General features: G+C 38.1%; 1 protein-coding gene across 2 annotated transcripts in view; it reads left to right on the forward strand.

Annotated features, from left to right (window-relative positions):
* Positions 1-23627, forward strand: part of CNTNAP5 (contactin associated protein family member 5) — a 464696-nt gene that overhangs the window by 122508 nt on the left and 318561 nt on the right. For both annotated transcript variants that reach the window (XM_019626328.1, XM_019626329.1), the window contains one exon: positions 5605-5711. In XM_019626328.1, coding sequence (XP_019481873.1) covers positions 5605-5711 — 107 coding nt within the window. The remainder of the gene's footprint in view (positions 1-5604; positions 5712-23627) is intronic.

Raw genomic sequence — 23627 nt, forward strand, 5'->3', positions numbered from 1 at the left:
TGTTAATGTTAGGATTCTGATTATCTTAAACTTTTGACGCTGAATTTAGATATTTTGGGGATTAAAAATGTCATGCCTAAAGAAGACACTTACTATGCTCAGCGATAAAGACAGAGGCGTGGTCCTAGTCGGTGATGCTGGTGCGCCCTGGCCCCAATGCATAGATGCTCAGTCAAGGGCTCCACAACATCCATGCATTCAAAGACCAAAGATGATCCCGAAGGCGTTTTCCATTTTGACTAATAGACCTTGATGGGCCTCTGCATTTTTCATATTTGTAGGATTATACAATTCATAAGCATATTTTAAATAAAATTCCATCAATCTTGGGATAGGTTAAATGACTTCATCTGGCTTGCAATAATAACTGATAAGGCCTTTCTACCAAAAGCAGGAAGAGTCTAGAAGCAGTTACATTAACTCAGGCTTAGGAAATACCTGAGCGAAAAAGGCTCTGTCACCTGAAAAAGTACAATAGAAACAAGCAGAGTAGGGACAGGGACTATCTTCTTAGCTACCTATTTTAAGGATTTCAGAAATTAGTAATGAAGAGATTGAAAATAGAATCAAAACCTCCTTTCCCCATCATTCATCATTGAGAGAATTATAGAATGAATTATATACTATTATGCTACTTATATAGTAAACATATACATTACTCTTCATTGTGGGTTTATTTATTCCAAATTAACCCATTTGTCATTGTTGTTAAGACCTCTTTTCCAACCAAAAATATCTTTAAGAACTTTAAACTGACAGCTCCAAGTTTTCTAAGAAATTTCTGGAATCCGTGGGTAACAGTGTGAGCCCCTCCTCCCTCCTGTTCTTTGTAGAAGTGACGCCCCACAGGGAGGGCTGCACAGTGCTTGAGAACACAACCTTCAGTGACAGGTAGCATGGCTCACAGTCCTGGCTCTGTCACCTTACACTAGTTATTTACCCTCGTCTTACATTCTTCATCTATAAGATAAGGAAAATAACACTTTTGAAGTAACATCTCAAATGTGAATGTGAGCTGTGAGGGAAGGGAAGGACCTTCAAATTTCGGGGTCTAGACAGTAGTAAGTATGGAGTTGCTATCATCTGATAGTGAAGGATATGGGTAAAGAAGGTAGGGGTCGGGAGTGAAGTAGGAGGTCAGAGAAATCAGGCTTGGACATGCAAAACTTGAAATATCAGTTAGACACCCAAGTGGAGCTGTAAAGCAAGCAGCTACATTTATGAGTCTAAAATTCAGGAGAGAAGACCGAACTCAAAATATAAACTTGGCATATAGTCATGACATTTGCTATGACTATTGCTCAGTAATCTGATTTTTGTTAAACAAAAAGCCAAAAATTCATATTTCTTCTGGGAAACTCTTTAAATTATAAACAAACTGACAGACTACATTTTCTAGAAGTATCTTGAATCCCACTACTTTCCGAATGCTTTTCCCAGGCCTTACCCACTCCAGCTGTAAACTTGTGCTTGGCCTCAGTTAAAGCTAACTTAGGGAAATTACCACTCTTTCTCAAGGGAAACTGCAAGAGTCTTTTTGTTCTTCTTAATGTCAGTGGAGAGAAACTATGATTGCCAGGATACTTGAAACTGGACTGTGGTTTAAATCCCTAGAAAGTTCTGCCTTTACTCTTCCGAGTGACTCAGTCTCCCAATGTCTTGTACAATCATTGTCCTTTGAAGCAGATTCTTTGCTGTCTCCCCTGCTGTGCATTAGCCTTTAAAGAGAAACATTTTGTTCCTTCATATCTCCTTGTAGAATAACCCAGCACACCACAGAACACAAGAGTGAAGCCAGAACCACATACCTCTGCAGGCTGGACCATGAGCACTGATGAGGTCCATGGGCCATTGTGGATGACTCTTCCTCCCACTTCATGTCTTACCTGGATTGCTTGCAGCCCCAATTAGCAATGGTCCTTCTCTTTTGGAAGAATTTTGATTTGGGGGGAAATCATAATTCCTACATAAAAATTGTGTATAACGTTTGCCCCTGTTATACAGATTTTTTTCTTCCAGTCCTAACTTTTCTCTGTCTTTGCTTCAACTCTTCTTTCATCTCCCTTCAAACTATGTACAGTCTGCTTTTAGAGATGCACAGCTTCCAATGTGTCTGTCCTGCCCTTTAAGTCTCCCCTAACACACTTACCTTACTAGCTTGTTTGTGTTTCTGGAGAATGTGAAGAATACAGCTGTGGTCATATTGAAAGCCTTCTTTATTAAACATTGTATACCAAAATATGGTGTATCCCTTCACATCCAGTTACATAATTTATGAACTATCTTAGGATTTTACGAGATAGGTACTCAGAGTGATTGTTTCCTAGCAATTTGAATTAAGCTCTCTGCACCTAAGATTGTGACTGTCCTCACATGTAATGCTCCCTTTTCACTTCAGTAGCTCTACGCTCTGCTTTCTGGGTTCATGTCTTAAGTGCTCAGTTTATGCCAAGTAGAGAGAAAAAGAAACAAAACACTAGTGAAAATCAACTGTTTAAAGAATATGGAAATTATACTCATAAACGTGTCCTTTTAAAATAAGCAAATTGGGGTTATACATCTTTTATTGTGAGCGTCTACTTTACAGATGAGGTTTTCTATTCACAGTGTGTATTGGACCAAAATGAAACAAGCTCTAAGGCAGCCTTATAAGTATTCATTCATTTTTTTTCATTTTGGGAATATTAGATTTTCCCTTACCCAAGTATTAATTTTCCCTACCAGAATACATCATTGGTTTTTTTGAGTGGCCATAAATGAATGAATTTCTAGCCTACATTTTCATTGGGAAATTGAGTTTATTAACACCGCAATTCTGTGTGAGGCTTATTAAATATGTGTTCCAAGTGACCAGATATTTATTCTGTTTCCCCAAGATCCCTCCCCCTACATGCCCAACTGAATTTGGCAATCATGAGCTTTAAAATATTTTAAAGTATAGATTCTAAGGAAAATGTGTTTTCATTTCTTTTTGTATTTATAGAATGCTGATTTATAAAATATCAAAATTCTGTGAGTTGAAAGTAGCAGAATTTCAACTAGAGCTAGCCTGAATGCAATAAGAGTTTTCCTGAAAAGACCTTGAAGTATCTCACAGAATCTAATATAGATTAAAACAGCCAGCCCTCAGGAAGCTCAGGGGTGCAAGCAAGTCTTAGGGACAACAGGAACCAGCCACACAAATATTGTCAGGACCTTCTCTATCTCTCTTTTCTGTTTAATGCTGCATCTCAGCCTTATTTTTTTTTTCTGTCTCTCACTGCAGACAAGCTTTCTGCTCATGGCTGAAAACACTGCCACTGAGAATTTCTGCATTTTCTATTTTATAGCTCCAGCCACCAAAATGAGGCTGATCTGAATTTTCTTGGTGCTCAAACCAAAAGAACTGCAAGATCATTACCTACTGACTCGCTTTTGCTCAGCTTTCCATCTTCAAAGCAATTAACCTTTCTTTGCGGGGAGAGGGAGGAAAAATAATACCATTATTTCATGGTGTGTGTGTGTGTGTGTGTGTGTGTGTGTGTGTGTGTGTGTGTGTGTGTTTGGGTTGGGGGAGGGGCGTAGAGTGGAATGGGACAGGGTATAGAGAGGTCATGTAAGAACTTACTTTCAGAGGGGAAATATGGAGAAAAGTAAAGTGCAAGGGAAGAAATATTCAGAAGCAGGAAGATAGATGTCTGTTGCGAAGGAAAACAAGGTGTGAGGCAGGTGGGCAGCCACAGGCTAGCTCAAAGTCCCTTTGTCAGGGTACACCCAGAGGCAGAGGTCCTTGCTTGGGCTTTGAGGACACTGATGTTTCAAGTTTATGTAACTTCCCACAGCACAAGATTAGTGGGGGGCAGCGACTGTGGTTCATTGAGTGATAAGCCTGTTTCTTTTCCTTTCCACCAAAATGAATGGCTGGGAGTAAAAATGAAAAAGGGTAGAATTTGGAGTAGGGAAGGGACCACATTTTTGTTTATTAATTTGTTGATTTTTGCAAATAGGTTCTGTAGCAGAATTACTGGATCCTACTAGTTTCCTTGTTTTTTTAAGCCATAGTTGGATACCAAGGAGTTACCAATAAGCTCTTCCCAAACAGAAGCCCCATCAGCACATTGAATATTTGCTGTGCTGAGCAGAAAATTTCTAATAATATGTCTGAACATATGCAGCAATATTAGTTTCTGGGCTTTGAAACAATCATTGCTGGAGGGTTTCCTACCTATAGGGGACATTTAAGGTAAATTGTCTTATTTTTGCTTGCCTCACATTCTCAGCGGGTCCACAATGAATGCTTTTACAGCGGTATACCACTTCTCTAACTCCATTGCTTACACACATTCCCCTTTGAAATTCATGAGATTTTTTTCCCCTGTAAATACTGTTTTCAAGAATTTCAGTATTTATCATTGCTTTTACTCTTAATTGTATTCATTACAAATATTGAGCATTTGCCAGCTTATCTCTTAGTAGCAATAGGGCCTGCAGTGTCAAGATTTTAAATCATGAATGGAAGATGTGAAGAGAATTACCCAAAGGGACCATGTAGAAAATGGATGAGCTGGGATTTTAGCTCAGGTGTATGTGACCCTAAAGTCCACAATCTCTGTTCAGAAAAAAATGAACATGGCTTCATGTTCATTAGACCAAGGGATACTTAACATTTCTTTGTTTTTTTTTCCTATTAGTTTTGCAATAGAAAATGTTTGTATTATTTTGTGGTGGTCATGCTTTACATCTTGAATTTCCACTTAATCCAATCCCAGTTCATTATAATCCTATTTACTAATATCATATGTAGTAGCTTCATGCTAGCACATTAATTTTATGTATCATAACTTTCCTAAGAAATTTTCTAATCTTGGATACTTATATTGATTCATCATGATATCATTGTGAATAATGATAATTACCTTGTATACTTTCCAAATTTTAAAATATAGCCTTAAGGTAGCGCCATCTAAGTGTGATTGCTTGATCAAATTATATGACTGTTTCAAAGAGTGTTTAACGTGTGTGGTGAAAATATTTTTCAGAATAGTTATACTGTTTTTAGTATAAGTAGTGAAGGCCTCATTTTAAGGGTGGCATTGGCACTTTTAAAAATGATAGAATTATTTTGCATTTAAATGAGCGGTTACCATTTTTTCAAATTTCATGTCACCTTTTAAAAATAGTAGTTTAAAATAGATTCCTGGCCATCTCCCAAAAGAGAAGCATGAGGACACTGACCTCAATTATCTGCACCTTTCCCCTTTCCTTTGAAAATGCAAAACCTTTCCAAAATGTAAAATCACAATCTTTGTACATTTTTTTCCTATGGAAAATGAAAAACCTTACAGATTCTGAGCACTTCATATTAACTTTAAGTTAATGAGATTTTGCCCCAGTGTTGAATGGCTTAACTTAATTCCTAAATCAGCTCTGAGCTTTTCATTGCCCAGTGTGCTAGGTGGACCCATCCTTGTGGTAAAACTGTAGTATATAGGTGTGTCTGAGGTAAAGGAGTATAACAGAACAATTTCCATTATCAATTCATGCAGACAGATATAAGACATCTTTGTTTGTCCTGTTATTTCTACTAGTTTGGTTCATTTTGGTTGCTTTACCTTATCCCCACAGGTGTTTACCAAACTACTGTGAACATGGAGGAAGCTGCTCCCAGTCGTGGACTACCTTCTATTGCAACTGCAGTGACACAGGTTACACTGGCACCACCTGTCATCACTGTGAGTAGATTCATGGTTTACCCGCAGTGAAATGGGCAAAACCCCAGGAATACCAGTGTTCCCTTCAGGATGTAGTCAGCATGGGGTGGGCGCTTTTTAGTCATTCATGCAATATGTGTTCTTTGAGATGATACTATATGCCAACCACTGTAGTGGGCATGGGGGATGCATGGATGTAAGCCATATTCTCATGGAGTTTATGGTCTACCAGAAAGACAGGAAATGGGATACGTTGAGGTAGAGACAAGACAAGGTATACAGATGCACAGAGGGGAGTTATTAAGTCAACTGTGCCATCTTGATGGGTTAAGTCACTGTGCTGTGATAAACAACCTAACAACTCAGTGGCCTAAGTAATAAGTGGTTGTGCATGCCTATGTTACACACCCATCACACACTAGCAGGGGCCCTCTTCCACATTGTCCTCATTCTAGGATGCTGACAGAGGCCCTGTCATCTGGAAGGTTGTCATGGCAGGGAGGAGGAAGCACAGGGAAACATGTGCTACTTTTTAGAAGCTTCTACTTGGAAGTGGCAAACATTACTCTACCTGCATCTCATTGGCCAAATAAAGTCACATAGGCATGCCTAAATTCAACAGGGGATAAAGTGTCATCTTATCATGGGGTCTGAGACAGCAGAACCAGTCTGTTGGTGACAAGCACCGAAGACCACATGTAAGTTTGCGAGGCTTAAAATAGAAGGCTTGAGCTGATCTTGTGGTAGGAATATGGTAGGGAGAAAAGGGGAAAAGGAAACTGAATTTGCAAGTATTTTCACGTAGATGGGGAGTGATGACAGCGAGAAGTGTAAGAGAGGAAGCAGGGAGTCAGGCAGCTGGAACACACAGAGAAAAAGGGGTGAGGAGTTAAAAATAAATGAATAACATGAGCCCCGATTTCTAGTTTTATAGTCATATTAGAGTCAGCAAACAAAAATACATGGCAACGTAGAGAAGGTTTGTCATTTAGAAAATTGTATGCCAGATTATGTGAAATGAAATCTACGGACAATTAAGAAAGGCATAATCTGAGGGTGCTGGCATCAGCTGTAGGATATTTCATGGAAAATTTGTAATTGATGTAAATGATAGAGGAATGGAAGAAGAACCTTCTAGAAAAATGTAAGAGCCATGCCAAGGCTGGAGTGGTCCTGAGGACCAAGGTGAGACAGTCCCTCAGAGGCAGATATCACCTGTTTTTCTTAAGGTTCTGCTATTGATGGGATGGCACTCAGGGATGCAGAAAGGAAATAGTTGATGCCAGTTTGGCTGGAATCAGACTCTAATATAGGATGAGCAATGTCAGCGCTCTCGTCCGTGAACACCTACCTCCCAGTCAGTCCATGGCCTTTTCTATGCTTTGGAATGTAGCATTCACCAAGAATGCCCATAGGGAAGTCCGCTCACATTGGAGAAGAAATATCCCAGTGGCCATCATGGGATGATGTCGTTTTTGCTGTTAGTTGCCAGGGAAACAGAAAACATTCTCTGGCTTTATAGTAAAATATCTTATTTAAAATGTTCTATTACAAATTTGGAACAGTGGAAACAACACTGAGAGAGATTGATTGATTTAAATTTTACCTAGCTCTTGTACTTGAACATGTATATGATTTCATTACTCCAGAGCTCCATTTCTTCACAGATCCAATGAAGGAAAACTAATCTAATTTCTTGTCCTGTTTAATGCTAAAATTACATGTTTTTATGAAAGTTTCTCAATAAATACAAATCCATAAGTGCTGAGTCTGGTTCAAGAAATATTACCCATAAGTAGCCAAGAATAATGTGCGCTTGTACAAAAAATCGTGTAGGACATGTATAAGATGATCCATATTGTAATGTTAATGCTCTTGGAAGAAGCTCAGAGGTGACCAGAATGGCCTACAATTTAATAGTGAGATAAGACAACCCTGAAGAAAATTTAAGTCAAAGCTACCTAATTTTTGGCCATATCTCAGGCCATCATTTCTATGACTTTTACAACTTAGTCTATTCACTTTTTTTCTAAAGTAATTTAACAATATTTGAAGAGCTCATCCCTATGAATACTGTGATACTTTAATTTTTTTGCCATTCATTAAGCTAAACATAGAAGATTTTCAGCTTTAGAAAAAAATTTGATGGAAGTGACATGCTGATTTTTAAAGCAACTGTCAAAGTTGATGAACTGAAAACTCTACATACCAAGCCTTCAAAATACTATTTTTTTAAATAATTGAAACTAAGAATTTATTCTTGGGTTTCACAGCAGATTAGACACAATTGAATAGAAAATTTAGTAAATTGAAAATGGATGGACCTAGAGGGTATTATACTAAGTGAAGTAAGTCAGACAGAGGAAGACAAATACCATGTGATCTCACTTATGTGTGGAATCTAAAGAACAATGTAACAAACAAACAAAACAGAAACAGACTCATAGATACAGAGAACAACTGTGATGGTTGCAAGATGGGAGTGGTGTTGGACTGAGTGAAAAATGTGAAGGGATTAGGAAGCACAAATTGGTAGTTACAAAATAGGCATGGGGAAATAAAGTTCATAGGGAATATAGTCAATAATATGGTAATAACTACCGGGAGTGCCAAAAAAATGTATACAAGTAGACACTTTGGTCAGCATTACTCAAGCAGGAGTTTGCCATAATCAGAAGTGTCTGGACACTGATGGTAACCACTTTAAGCACCTCTTGTAATTGCAGAACTCAAACATGACTTGGATTAATTTTTTGTTTTTGGTATATATTGAGTATTATATTTAATGCAGATTTCCTTTCTTAAAATGTGTATACATTTTTGTGGCACCCTCTGTATGTGTGGTGCCAGATGGGTGCTAGACTTATTGGGAGGAACACCTTGTAAATTACATAAATGTCTAACCACTATTCTGTACACCTGAAACTAATATAAAATAATATTGAATGTCAAGTGTCATTGAAAAAAAAACTACCATTCTTCTTTTTTTCCTTTTTTTCTTTTATCATCTTCCCATTCTCCTTTGGTGAAATTGCTCAGTGGTTACACTGTGGGCTGCAACAATGATATAAACCCTTTGTTCCCTTCTGGAAACCCAGCAGGACAAAGCAGAGGCACTTATGTGACTCTGAGGTTTGGCAAGCACACCTTGTATGCCTGTTCAATTCAAGAATGTGTCCTTCTCCTAACTACCCTCCCCGTGTTGTGTAAGGACCATTGATTTCAGCCACTCAGTAAACTGAGTGAATCAAGCTGCGCTTCATGCCTTCAACAAGAATGTGCCTCACACATGGGGCATCAGATCTGACAGCTGCCAAAAATGAAGAAGGTAACACACAGGGTACCTTCACTTGAAAACAAAACGAGCAAGTTCAAGATCCTGCTCTTCTGGAAATGGCAATGTTTTGGGTGTGTTTAGGCATATTTTCTTGAAGGAATCATTTACAATCAGAACAGTAAATGCAAGGTCTTCAGATTTTTTTAAAAGTGATAATTTCTTGAGTGTTCTCTGAGTCTTTTGTTCTTTGAAGTTCTTCAGGGTTAGTGTTGCTTGTTCATTATTGGTTATTTCTAGTAAATGTGAACCAACAGAGCTGTCTTAGAGCACATAGAATTAACTTCTTTCTGTCCAGCATTTGTGAATAACAGAGGGGTCTGAGTGAGGGGAAGGGTGTGATGGAGTCTCTGAGGAATGACAAAATGGGAACTCTGAGTCTTTAGACATAGCAGGTTGCTGTCGAAAGCAGACATATCATTTCATTTCAATTGTCTTTTCTTCTTATCTGATGATGACATATAAAGAACTTAGGTATGCAAATTAGGTTACATTTGAAATGCACCTTGTCCAAAACCACCTCTTTAAGAAGGAAGTGATGAATATGTGGGCAAGTCCTATCCAATCCATGGCGGGTTTCCCGTATGAGGAGAAAATATGAGACCACAGCTGCCATTATATCATGTCTGTCACTTGTTTTGGTCAGGAATTTTCCCTTCTAAGTTGTATCCTGTTCTCCAGAACAGTAATTGAAGGTAAATCAATGTTTGCAGTTCATATCAAGCCCTAGAAACCCAAACAATGTTCAGGGCCTTCAGATCACCAGAGACAGTTACCATGGTTATTGATTTTATACAGCGTACAAGTTTAGAAGTTGTTTATTTGAAGCCAAACTTCTAAGTACTCGGGGTATATCTTGGTCATGGTATACCATGTCTACCTTATTAGAAATCCAAACTGAGATTAAAAAGAAGTTATGATTATGGGAGCTTAACCTCCCTGGCGGTCTGATTATGTCAGTAATTTTGTACCCAAAGTGGTACATTGTTTTGCATGGAAATTTGTTGTTTTATATTGTAGGTCTGTAATTCTTAGGAATTACTCACTTAAATATGTCCAAACAAGAGTCTAGTAGGCATCCCAGGTATGATAAAGTTTGAAACACAAAATCATAAATTATAATATAATAAATAATTATAAAAAATAGGGGTTACCGCTTCTGGCAGTGAAAATTAACCCCAAGCCACACTCGGGGTTACTGCCAGGGTAGTTAAAATAGATCAGTCTACAACATAATGATAAACTGAGATGGGTATTATTATCATCTCCATTTTACAGATGAGCACATTAAGGCCCAGAAAGGATACATAACTTCCTCAAGGTTACTTAGCACTTAAAGGGTAGAGCTGGGACTTGAATGGAGTGAATCTGGCTACAGATGTCAGATGCTTAAGCCTTATATCTTATTTATTTTCCCAATCAAGTGAGACATTTGCAAATCTCTGTACATGATCTTAATGATGGGACATTCATAACATTTTTCATATTGCTTGAGACAACTATGATATTGTGATACTATAATTGAAAATGTCATTCTAGAAAACTGAGACATGAGAAAGTTTTTGTGTTCTAGGATAATCATAAAATTACCATGGAAGTAACTAGGATGAGTTAAAACTTGAAAACCAGCTAAAATTTGAATAGATACAGGGAAGCCTACTGAAAACAGAGACTGGAAAGAGTCAAGACCTGATGGAAGGAATATACCAGGGGTGCCAAAGAAATATATACACGTGATTTGTAGTCATCTTTTGTTATCAGTATATATTGAGTATTACAATTTTGATACAGTTTTTTTTCTTTCTTAAAAATGTATATACAATTTTTGGCACCCTCTAATATATACTGTGTTTTGGGACAATGCAGATGTTTGCCTGTCTCAAGAAAGGAAAAATGAATAGCTTCGTTTGTTCATTCCTGAAGCCCAAATAGAATTTCTATAAATCATTTTCCCCATGGGGAAATCTGAGTTCACCTCCCATTGTGACCAAAGCCTTTCACATGCTCTGTCAATATCTATAAATACCAATTTAATGGCAACATCACAAATCATTTATTTAATGACACTTTTGTTTTTATTTAACAACTTCAAATATTTTCTTTTCTTGAGGGGAAAGATTCTGTGTTTTCCCAAATATATATTATTATAACCAACGTTCTGGTGAGCATCTTTGTGCTTATTTTTTTTAACCGCACATATTCTAGTGTTTCCTTGAACTAGCCTTAGAAATGGCATTATTGAGTCAACGATTATGAATAGTTTTATGATCTTGATTCATATCACCAACTTGTTTTCCTAAAGCTTTGCTACAGTTTATACTCTGATCACCACTGTCTGACATCTTGTTTCACCTTCTCTGACAGAATTGTTTACTATAATTTATAAAACTGTTTGGCATGTATTGTTACTGAAAAATTTGCATATTGAAGTGGAAATTATTATTGACTGTCATGGAGAATTCCAGATGAAGCAAAAGTTTTGTTTTGTTTTTAGATGACTTGTAGAATAGGGATAGGTTTTTCTCCCCCAGGATTTCATTTCATCACTCCACAAGTACCTTTTGAAAGCACATCAGTAACTATGCATGTGATGATTACTCTCATGTTGAGTGGCCTCAATAAGTGATAAAAGTACTTATTTGTTATCTCTGTCTCCTATGGAATGAGATTTGTCTTGATCTTCTTAGTATCTATGCCTGATGATCTTCACATGTTCCCTTTTCAGGGTCTCTTCACCATTTCTCAGCCTCTGCTAATCCTGTTCACAGTGTAGACTCTCTGACATTCTAATAATGCCTTTTAGCTCACTTTTCAGCTTGCAAGAGGATGTCAGCTTTCTTTCTCTCACAAACGTGATATATTGCTCCTCCCACTGGGCAGTCAATAGCCAAGTATTGATTGGAAGCATATCAAGTTGTCTGGGTATCAGACCCTACAGTAGTCATCATGGGCAAATAACACTGCTATTTTAACAGTAGGTAAATGGTCCGCTAACTGCATGACATTTTATGGTTGGAGAGGGTAGGGGATTTGGGTAATGAGAAAGTTTATTTAAAAGCATTACTCATATCTCTTAGCTCAGGTCAGCTCATATTCTAAAATTATTTTGTGGGTTTCCTATCAAGAGCCAAATAAAATGTATCTTCATGCTTAACTCCGAATGCCATCAATAGATATTCCCAGCTGTAAGAAGACACCTTAAGAAGAACAAAAAAGCCAGTAATGAATTGTTGAATCCATACACTGCTTCATTTTATGACACTAACCACAGTCTTTTGTGTCATCATTACTTTTATTCATGTTAACTCCTTACTGAGACTATAAGCTCCTTTAGGAAAGGAACTGTGTTTTATTTATATTGGTACTACTAACTGTTTCCATGGAATTGGTGACACAAAGGGTGTATCATGTAATTGGTGAAATGGATAATTAAGCAGAAACAAGAGAATTCAGGCCTTACATGGGGACTCCATAAGGACAGGATGGCGTCTGAATCTTCTCTGTGTCTCTAGCCCCTTGTCTGAGGCCTGACACATGGTAGATATCTGCTGGTTTGCAATGCACACACATAGATGAATGAGATATATGTGCGCAGTTATGTCACATTGCTGGGGCAAGGACACTGTCACTTTCTGGGGAAGGTGACAAAATTTTCAGAATAATTGACCTTTGAGCAGAGACTTGACGAATGAGACAGAGCAAGAGCAAGGAGAAAGAAGAGTGAGCAGCATGTACAAAAGCAGAGGGACAAGAAGGGTCATGCAACAAAGAGGGAACTATAAGATGTCAAGCATAGCTCGACTCTACAGTGAAACGGAGGAATGTGGAGAGGAAGGCAGTGCAGCCGGAATAGAAGGCGGGTGGTAAATAGAGAAGGAGCTTGCTTCTCTAGGAGCATCTACAGTTTGTTGGTTTCATTTTAATGCTGGGCATTACTTGCTAATATTAATTTTGGCGTTTGCTTCTTTGCTAATTCGTTTCATTTTAGAAATATAACTGTGATGGTGTTGTGGAGCATGAACTGAAGTTGGAAGACATGGGTGAAAGGGAGAGATACTGGATTCTATTTGCAATTGTGTGGGCAGCAAAAACTGAAAGTCAGAGAAAGCCAGAAAGAAGGGACATGACTTTAAAGGCATATCTAAAATTGGATAAAACAGACTTGAAGACAAATCAAATACAGCAGACAGCAGGACGGCTGTTAGCTTTTCAGCTGGGAAAACTTCCTCAATGAAGGATGTGGTGACCAAGTTCTCAGGTCTGTTTGGGCCTGACAGTCTAATGTCAAATCCAGGCCTACAACTTACAGGACATACACTCCAGGACAAATTGTGTAGGCTTTATGTGCTTCACTTTTCACATTATGATATGGCGCTAATAATAATATCTACCTAGCAGAAATATCATGAAAATTAAATAAAATAATCCCTGTAATGTATTTAGTTTGGTGACTATAAGATGCAAAATCCCTGTTTCATGTTAGATACTATTTGAACAAAGGACACATAGGCAGAGGAGGAGGCTTAGGGGATACTGTAATCAGTTCAGTTTGAGACATGGTGTTTGCATGGAGAAGTGTCCACTGTGCAAAAGTAGCTGGAAAGGCCCAGACTGAGGTCTGGGGAAGATCAGAATCATTGGGTGTCTGGTTGCTGAAGCCGTTTGAGTAGATGAAGTCAGTGGGGTGTGGTAAGCCAAGGGTGGAACCTGCAATGTCACATTTTAAAGGACCCAAGAAGAGAGACAACTGAGAGACAGCTATGAAGGAATGGTAAAGGGAAAAAACAAGAACTAAAAAAAGTGGTAACCTAAAAAGCACAAGGACTGTGTTCTGAAATAGATGATAAAGAGAAATTTCCAAGTGTAACATGAAGACTACTTCTTCAACATTGTTGTTGGTAATTGTTGAATGCCTGGAGAGGTGTTTAAAAAAGAAACTGGAGAAAAACCCAAGAAGGGAAAAACCATTTTTCTGCAGGTGACCTATGACTGTGGCAGTATTGGAATGTATTGGGATATGCTGTTCAAAGAGAAATTGTTAACTGATGATTATCATAGCTGTTGTCAGGATGAAGTGATTCACAACCATTACCTTCCATTGATAGGATTGTACTCTCCTTCAGGAGGAAAGACCAATTTCCATTAATAAACAAGTAATACAAGGCAGTGTGTGATTATATGCATCAGACTGACTACAGGTGGTTGCTACTCTGTGGAGGGAGAGATCAGAGCAGGCCAAACTGGATGTGAATGAGTTCTTAAAGGACTGATCAGGTCCAATCAAGGGCCAGACTTGGGTTGACAGGGAAGTCTTAGAAGAGTGTATTTCAAGGGTGAGAACCAAAGAAAGGACTTGAAATAAAAATGAGAATGGAGAGTGTTTGGGTTTTACTCAAGGCTCTTGCCTAAGAAGAGGAGAATGGGCATTTGTTAAGCTCCTTTTATGTGACATACATTGTACTTGGTGGTTTGTATGTATCATCTCACTTTCTGAGGCCCCCTCACATTCTTAATTCCAACCTTATTTGGATATGGCAATTCTTCAAACATCTGGGTTTTTGCATATGCAAATCCTTTGACCAGAAACAATTCTTATCACTTTCTTTGCCTGAGTCACCTCTGACAAGTCCTGCAAAAAGTCTACCCAGATATTGTTCTTTACTCCTTCAGCATCCACTTACACTCAATTTTCTGCACCATATTACAAGGGAATGTTTTGTTCTTGGTTTCCTTCCCAAACTGCAAATGTTCAGTGCATTTCTCTCTGTGTAGCTGACATCTATTGACACATAGCAGAAGATCAATGAATGTAAACATCCTTTTATGACCAAAATGTGTAAGGTCACAGAGCTGGTGGAATGGAATTTGAACTCAGTTCTAGATAACTTGAAAGTACTTCGGCTTCACGTTACACATCTCTAAGTGGAAGAAAGAGTAATCTTAAATATTTTATGGAACATGGCAGAATTTAAAAACAAAATTGACACAAAAACATCTCATCAGAGCAGGGGAGGAATTAAGGGTGTACATTCACCTTGGATTGATTTTCTTCCTATTGAACACATCTCAATGATTTAAGACTTTCCCACACTCAATTCCTGCATGAGAATTTGTTCTATTTCTTCTTTCATTCCTCTTGCTCTCCACCTCTCTATCTTCCCATCCCCTCATTGGGTGGGGCTGTAGTAAAGGTAACTTCAAATACTTACATTGGATTGACAAAGTGCGAGAAATGCAATAACAAGTTTTGGCTTTGTTTCAAGCCTTTTTAGAAGCAACAAAAGATCCTAAAATATGAGAGAAGATAATTAATTGGGGATAATTTAATTGTTAATGTTGCCCTTTCTTTGGAGAGTCATTGATATTTACTTTGAACACTGAGCAGAAACAATGAGTATTTATTAGTACTTTCAATCAATGAAAGACTAATTACTATAGGAATGCAAAGCTCAGGTATGTCCCGTGAGTTAGAAGTAATCTGGACTGGATACATACATATTAAACTCAATATTTGAAAACACATCTTTCATCTGTGCCTCAGCTTGGGAGACAGAAAGATTTAAGTTATATTTATAGCTTTCTGGTCTTGGACAAATTGCTTTTTTCAGCCTTGGTTGCTTGATCTCTAAAATAAAAAATCATGAAAGCAGTTATTGTGTGGACTAGAGGAAAGCAATGAAAAACATCTAGCTTAATATTTGAGGTTTGACCCTTCCGTGTTAAGTGGTATCTATTATGTATTTTAAATTATGATTTTGAAAGTTTAGGAATATTTTTTCATGCAAGAGACATTTAATAACTCATCTTTCTATGCTACCAAAACATATGGCTCTAGGAACACTTTTTATACTATAGATTATGAAATAGATATTAGGTCCTTGCATGGGTGTTGTCATAAGTAGAAGGACTGAGAGGCACAATGTCACTGAAAGGAGACCAGGCTGGAGCTGAGGAGGCCTGAGTCAGATCTATCTCTGCCACAGTGACCTTCAGCAAGTCAGATGCTTTTTGTAACTTATATTCCTCATGAGATAATATAGGTTATACACAGATTATACATAGTCCCATAGAAAAATTATTTTGATATGCTCCAGCAATATGAATCAGAATGAGTATGTTGATTCACTTGGATGTGCTGTAATCACATGGTACACTTCCTCTTTCTCATCTTAGCCATTTTCTAATGTTCTAGCTCAGAATAATATTTGCATCTATCATATAGCCTTTCTCTTATGTAAGGTTTATGAAGCACTTAGTGTTCTTTCTCATTATTACCTCAAAAAAACCTTTAGAAGTAAAACAAATTAAAGCATAATAGGTGTTTTGTAAGGGTCACAAATGTTTAACTCTCTTTCATCTTGCCCTTGAAGCATTTGTTAAGTAGAAGCACTGTGGTTTACATTTGGAACGGATCAACATGAGGAATAATAAGAGTAAAAATTAATAAGAGAAAGAGACAGTGTGACTTATACATTTTATTTTAAATAATAGAGTAAGACTCTAAATTTTCATGTTATGAAGGGATTCTCATGTTTGCTCAGTTTGAAGCTTACAAAAATATTTTGACTATGGAATTGAGAGATAAAATTCAGAAAATAATTCTTCACCCATTAAAATTCTATGACAAAATAACACTGTGACCTATGGCAAGTTATTTCACCAATTTGAGTCTCACTTGTGTCATACACCCATATAAAATAATAGAATCTGTCCCTTATTGCTACTTGGATAAATTCATGAATCAATGGGCGTGAAATCTCTTTGACAAGTACAATCTAACCTTTTCTTATAGATTCCTTCTCCTTATATATTTAAAATGTTTTGTTCTCACTGCAACCTTGGTGAAGGAGAAGGCATGTATTCAGAGGAAGGACCAAAGGTTCAGAGCAGTTTAAAATGGAGAGCCCAAGGACATTCTGGTATAAGACCTCAGGAGGACTAAATCCTGGATATTCACGTTGTCTCTGACTTCGTCAGTGTGAGTCTCCTACAAAAGTTTCATCAGCTATATCATGTTCTAATTGTTGGTAGTGAAATTCCAGTGTAATTTTTAATTTTAGTTTTTTTTTAACCTTATTTTCTAAAAGAAACTATGGATATATTCCTACTGAGCTCCAAACCCTTCAGTGGCTTCATCCAATGTGCTAATGATATGACTCCTGCTTCTCGCTCAGTAAGGGTGGTTTTTCATTATTTGGAGCCCTCCTAAATCATACACAGCTTCAGTTGTGGCCCCACAGGTACCCATGTTAGAGTGGCTCTGATCAACTTTTCATCCCTTAAGTACATCAAATTCTTTTTATTGTTCCATTCTTTTGTCCCTGAATGTTCTTCCTGACTTGTCTTCTAGATTATTCTGAATTCTAACCTAACATCTGCTCGAGCTTTACCTTCATGTGGACATGTGGTTGCAATAATTGACCTTTCAGTTTTTCTCTGGTATTAGTTTGAGCTCCTTGAGGTCAGGTGCTTTGGTTTTTCATGCATGTTTAACCCCATAGCGAGCACCATTTGGGAACACTACACATGCAGAAGGAGTGCTGAAAGAGTGAAGCTCNAGCCCCCACTTGGCCATTATGTCCTTTTAAAATAGGCTGCTGGGTTCTATTTGCTGATATTTTCTGCAATTGTTTTATAGATAGTTACATGTGAGTCTGCAGTTTTCTTTTTCTGTGTGATCTTTGTTAAGTTTGGGGATCACCTTTCTACCCACTTCGTATAATAAATTTGGAAGATTTCTTTTTCAGTTGTTTGGAGGACTATCAGTGGCATTATAATTATTTGCCCTTTAAAAGATTTTCTTGAGAAACCATATGATCCTGCTGTCTTGTTTTAGAGGAGCTCTTTAAATACTTTTTCTCTTTCTTTTATAAGAATTGATCTTTTACATTTTTCTTCTATAGGTATTTTGGGATTAATTTTGGTAAATTTAAGACCCTGAATTACCTGAGATCTCTAACGCTGTCTTTTTTGTTTAGTTTTTTGAGAGCATAGCCTAGAGTTACTGAAGCATCAGTGGCTTCTGAGTAATTGTTCAGGCAGCATTTGTCATGCAGTGTGGTAGACAAGAGGGGAGGAAGGCGGCTCAGTAAACAAGGAGCATGTCTGCACTTCCTGGAAGACTTAGTGGAGAGAACATATGTATTTACCTTCACTTCCTTGTAAAGCTTCACATAAACTGTAGTCAATGATATACATTTTTTAAAATGGCTCAGTCAGTGTCTGATCATGGAAGCACCTTGACTCTCAAGCACAGCCAAACCTTCAACTTTAATAATGGAGTGATCATAAGAGATCTAAACATTCCCCAGCCAGGAGTTAGGGTTACTAAAGAAAGAGATGTCCCATTAAGAGTAGCTGCTGACTTGGCTTGGTTGCCCCACATTCATAACTTAAGTCAAGAGATTAGTGACAACACAGGTAATCTACAATAGCACCCCATGACCTGCCCTGACTGTACACATGTGAAATGAATGTGTGTCTGTGCCACTCCCACCTTCCAAATCACATGTAAAACATCCCTTTAAATTATAACATCTAACAAGACCAAAAGAAAACACCTGGAGGCACTCACATGAGGATTTCCTAAGCCAGATAACCCTACAGTAAAGACCTTGGAGGACAAACCCCAGACATTTGTTTAGAGTGATCAGTATTTTAGAAAATGCTGTTAAATATGAGATGGGTACAAAAGATTACCTGATATTGCAGAAAAGAGTCGAACATGAAAAAATTAGAGACTAAAATGAAACACAAAGCAAATACACCAACTAAACACAGACACACACAACACACACACACACACACACACACACACACACTGGAAGAAACAGTATGTACAGAAAGNATCATGTTAGGAGGACAAACATCTATGCATATGATGTGATTTACAAGGTAGCACTTTGTTAAATAAGTGGAATAGATAAGAGTCTATATTTCAGACCTATATGAACACCCTAAAGTTGGGGCGCCTTTCTATAGGAGAGGAGGAGTAAGTCCTTACAGGATGTCGGTGTTTGTACAAGTGGGCAGGACATGGGGAACAGGAGTCATTGGTCACAGAGGGAATGTCTTGCTCCTCAAAGGCTCTCACTGGAGGATCAAAGAATGTTGACAGAGATGGAGTGGGTGGGGCACAGATGGCTGCCCTGGGGGCCATAAGGAGGTCAAGTTGACTGGATGGATTTTATAGGGAGGCAGTGGGCAACCAAGCTGAAAGTCACTAATTATTTGGAGCAGGAATATGCTCTTTCACAAGTTCTAATTCTTCAAAATTTTTCTCTGAACAGCATGGATCTTTTTACTTCTCTATTAGTAGAGATCATTTCAGGTTTCTGAATTACAAGTTAAAATCACATTAAGGTGGGAATAAAGAGAAAGAGGGAAAAAATGAAGGTTGAAATATTGCTGCTGTGATAGTCTTCTCTGGTCTCCACTCACTCTGCTTTTAAAAAGAGTCCAATCCTCTAATTAGAAGAAAAAGAATAAAAGTGAGTGCATGGACTCCCCCATGTGATTCCTCTAAGAAATCAAAGCTCTTTTCATTTTCAATTTCCTAGCATGACAACATAAAACGATCTCATTAAGGACTTTGTGAAGTATTGGTAAAGTTTAGACAAAGTTCAGGCAGCAGTGAATTTAAAAAAAAGTGAGAGTTTGTGCAAAAATTGGGTAACTTCGAATTTAAGTTTCGAGGAAGCTGAAACTGAACAAAAAGGGAAAGCTCATAGGTAATGATCAGTCAAGAGATCCTCTCTCCAACCGAAAAACCTAGCAGGAGCAAGGACCCAAAAAGATGCCTGAAATGCGAGCTTAATGGGAAGAAATGTGATGTATGGCCTGTGGAGGTCCTAGCCAGCTGGGAGAGGAAGATTCTGTTATGTATGTACATAATGGGTCTCCAGGAAGAGAAAGACATCTCCATTGTAGCAGATGCCATCTTCCCCAAAGGTGACAGCCATGTCGCAGTATTAATAGTACTACAGGGAACTGACTTTTGAGTCCAAGAGCGGCTCATTCTTACACTGAGGCTTTTTCACAGACATTGAGGCAGGGTTGTTAGAATAGGTTTTTAAATTGCTTATTAAGACAGACAGTGAACTCTCTGTCTGCTTTAAATCTGCCTTAAATGAATCTTGAGGATTGAGATGTGAGTGATCTGGGAAGACTATAAATGAAATTTCCCATATACATCTATCTGGTGAGGTTTTCAATATCAAGGCGTTACATGTCATCCAGAATGGGCTTCCTTTCTGGGGTCAGAAGGCCTCAGTGGCTGTTTCATGTCTGTCAGTTTGCAGGCATGTGGTTAGGGCACAGATAATACATGCCAGCTGGGAGCAGCCTCATCAGGACAAGACTCTAGTGGGGGCAATTGCTAAGCCTGGCCTCACCCACACTGGGCACCAGCATTTGACTCTAAAGCCCTTGTCAAGCCATCCTTTTATAACAGTTTCCTATCAGGGGCTTTAACTCAAGATGTCTGACCAGGACAAAATGATAAGTAAAGACTCAATCCAGTCTGGAATGGGAATTAAATTCAGTGTAATATATATATTTATAAAAAATGAAAACAGGTTCAGTGACGAATGAGATAAGCCTCCAGGACCCGTTGCTGGGAAGCTGTGTACACCGCTTAACCAACAAAGTGAATATTTCTCCTGGGTGTTTCTTCTATGAGGTCCCAAGGTTATCCCCCTGCCTTGTACCCTGTCTATCCCTCACTGCCTGACCAGGGATGGCATCTTCTTTCTCTAGAAACCTTTGTACAAAGATCCCACTTGGGTTTATGTGAGTGTTCAGACAAGGTTCTTTATGCATCACAGCTATATATTAGCTTGACAGATGGATGGCCATGTTTTTTTTATGCCCACTTATTCATTGCCCTGAATGACTTGTCTCTCCCACCTGGTAAAGTCCACACCTCCCTCTAAAAACCATCTCTGACTGTGTTTGGGAATCTTGAGGAATCCTCCAGGGTATTTCCAATATTCCACTTTATAGCTTCAGTTCATATCAGTTTCTGTTTTCTTCCTCTCGTTTTGTCTGTCCTCTAGAGAAAGTTAACATTTATCAGGCACCTATGATACATCAGACAGTTTACATGGACTTTTCTAATATCCCATTTAGTCTTCAAAACAAGTCCGTGAGGTCAATATTATTGTTATATTTTACAGAGAAGGGAACTGGAGAGCAACAGGAATTGGTAACTTCCCCCTCTGGCTGGCTCCAGTAATCTATTTGGTTTTCAATTGTCTGAGACACTGCTGCTCTGCTTGAAGTGCACTCAAAAGCAGTCTGAAGACCCTTGGCTATCAAGCAAAGCCTAAGTCAAGAGTCCAGGGCTCCTGCTTACTTGGGAAAAGAGCACAGACACATTTCTGCAAAAGACAGGCTGCCAACTTTGCACGATGACCTGGGAAACAGTAGGCTGCTAATGCTTTGTTCAGGCTGTGTGCTCTGAGCTGGAGCAGATTGCAGTTTCAAAGGGCTTGGGACTTATGTAATTCTGGGGGTCCCTTTAAAATTTTTTCTAAATTATTTTTAGAATGAGAAAATAAATCACTACACTTTGCATTTTTTAAAGCGACAAGTATCACAGACATTTCCAAATTAATAATGATAATACTTTTATTAACTTTCTGACACAATTTTATTGCACTTTTATTTCNTGGATAACATCTAGATTAGTAACAAATGCTGATTTCTATGTTTGGAAGGAGACTTATTTGTTATTTCCATCCTTCCTCAAGTCGATGCTGTAGAAACATCCTGATCAATAACTCATGCTATTATTGTGCTTTTCTGGTGGCTAGAAGGTTGGTTTCTCTTAGAAGCTGGCTTTCCCTGGTCAGTCTTTGTTGTGTCCTCAGTGAGCCTACTATGGGAACCTCCCATTTAGTCCCTCTTTGCAAAGTTTTGAAGAGTCCCCCAAAGAACAGGACTTGCCATAATTTTCTTCCGCCATTGTCACACCTCAGGAATGAAGTGTGATGTCAGTGGACTCCATAATTCTTAAAATCACTGGATCAGAATGAGGTGATAATAATCAGGGTAAGAAATTGCTTTTACTTATTTTAATTAATATATAGTGTACTTATCATCATATTACAATAGTTACAATTGATCTCCAAATCAGTGAACACAGGATTCCAAACTATTTTGGCTGCTGCTATGTTAGGATTTAATGGATATGTTTATTTTCATTTAACACCAATTCTCACAATCTCTCTTCCTTTCAGATCACTCTCCCACACAACGTACATTTATATTCAGGCATGTGTAAATATGTATCTACTTTAGGTCCAGCAGTGACCACTGTGGGTGATACCTGAGCAGTTGATCTGATTCTCATTCTGAAAGGCTTTAAAATTAGCAATAATGGGAGAAGGGAACCTATATTATATACTCAGAAAATAACACAAGATTGTATATGGTCAAATAATAAATTTAAGATAGATATAAGTCGAAATATAGGCACCCAGAATGAAGGGTGCAATAAGACATGAAGAGAGAGAAGGCTCAATAATTCTGTACTTGAGCTGAACCTAGTACAGATGTGTGATCTACACAGCCAGAGAAAGTGGGGAGGGTCAAGAATCCAGGGTGACATGAATTTGGCTGGAGTCAGATTAAGTAAGGACACTGACTTGTATAGATTGAGTCATTATTAATGGAAAGGAATGATGATAATAAACAAAAATTGGTGTCAGTCAGGCAGGATTCAAGCAGAGAAACAGGACCCATAAGGGATACATGTATTGAGAGATTTATTGTAAGGAACTGGCTTATACAATTGCGTGAGCTGGCTAGGCAAGCCTGAGGTTCACACAGGCAACCAGGAAGAGCAGGCTGGAAATGTAAGGCATGAGCCCAAGGTGCAACCAAAATGTGCAGTTCCTTCTTCACAAACCTCAGCTGTGCTCTTAAGGCCTTTCAACTGATTGAAGCAAGTCCACCCCAATTTTTTAAGATAATCTATTACTTTTAGTCAACTGACTATTGATTTGAATCACATCTACAAAATACCTTTATAGAAGCACCTAGATTAGTGTTTGACTGAATTATTGGAGATGATAGTTCAGTCAAGTTGACATAAAACTGACCATTACCATCTGCCCATTTGTCACCTTGGCACCTATATTCAACTCCTTCAACCATATTAAGTTATGCTTCTGCCTAACAAGTCATATGTCTGCTTAACATGGAACAACTGTCCTGTATATGACTGATATAATTTAGGTTTGTGTAGCACCTTATTATAGCACAATGTTACCTTAATATGACTAAGATGCAAAACACGTGATATTTTATGCAATCAAACACAATTCTATATTTGTCTCCTACCCTTGCTTTCGATTTTACTTAATAACGATAAATTATTCTTGCTTTTGGATATAGTCTTCGTAAGACTCGAATTTTCTTCTTACTCTTAGGCGATAGACTGACTTCCTTATGATTCCTTTACATCGAAAAATGTAAACCCAAAGCAAGAGTTGAAAAAGGTCTAGTTTAAAACAGGCATTGATAGATACTTCAATCTTCATTGAAGGATAAGATTCTAAAAGGCCAGTGGCAGGTGAGGACCCGTGAGAAGGGAAGAG

This window comes from Hipposideros armiger, unplaced genomic scaffold (assembly GCF_001890085.2).
Source record: "Hipposideros armiger isolate ML-2016 unplaced genomic scaffold, ASM189008v1 scaffold_665, whole genome shotgun sequence".
NCBI classification, from domain to species: domain Eukaryota; kingdom Metazoa; phylum Chordata; class Mammalia; order Chiroptera; family Hipposideridae; genus Hipposideros; species Hipposideros armiger.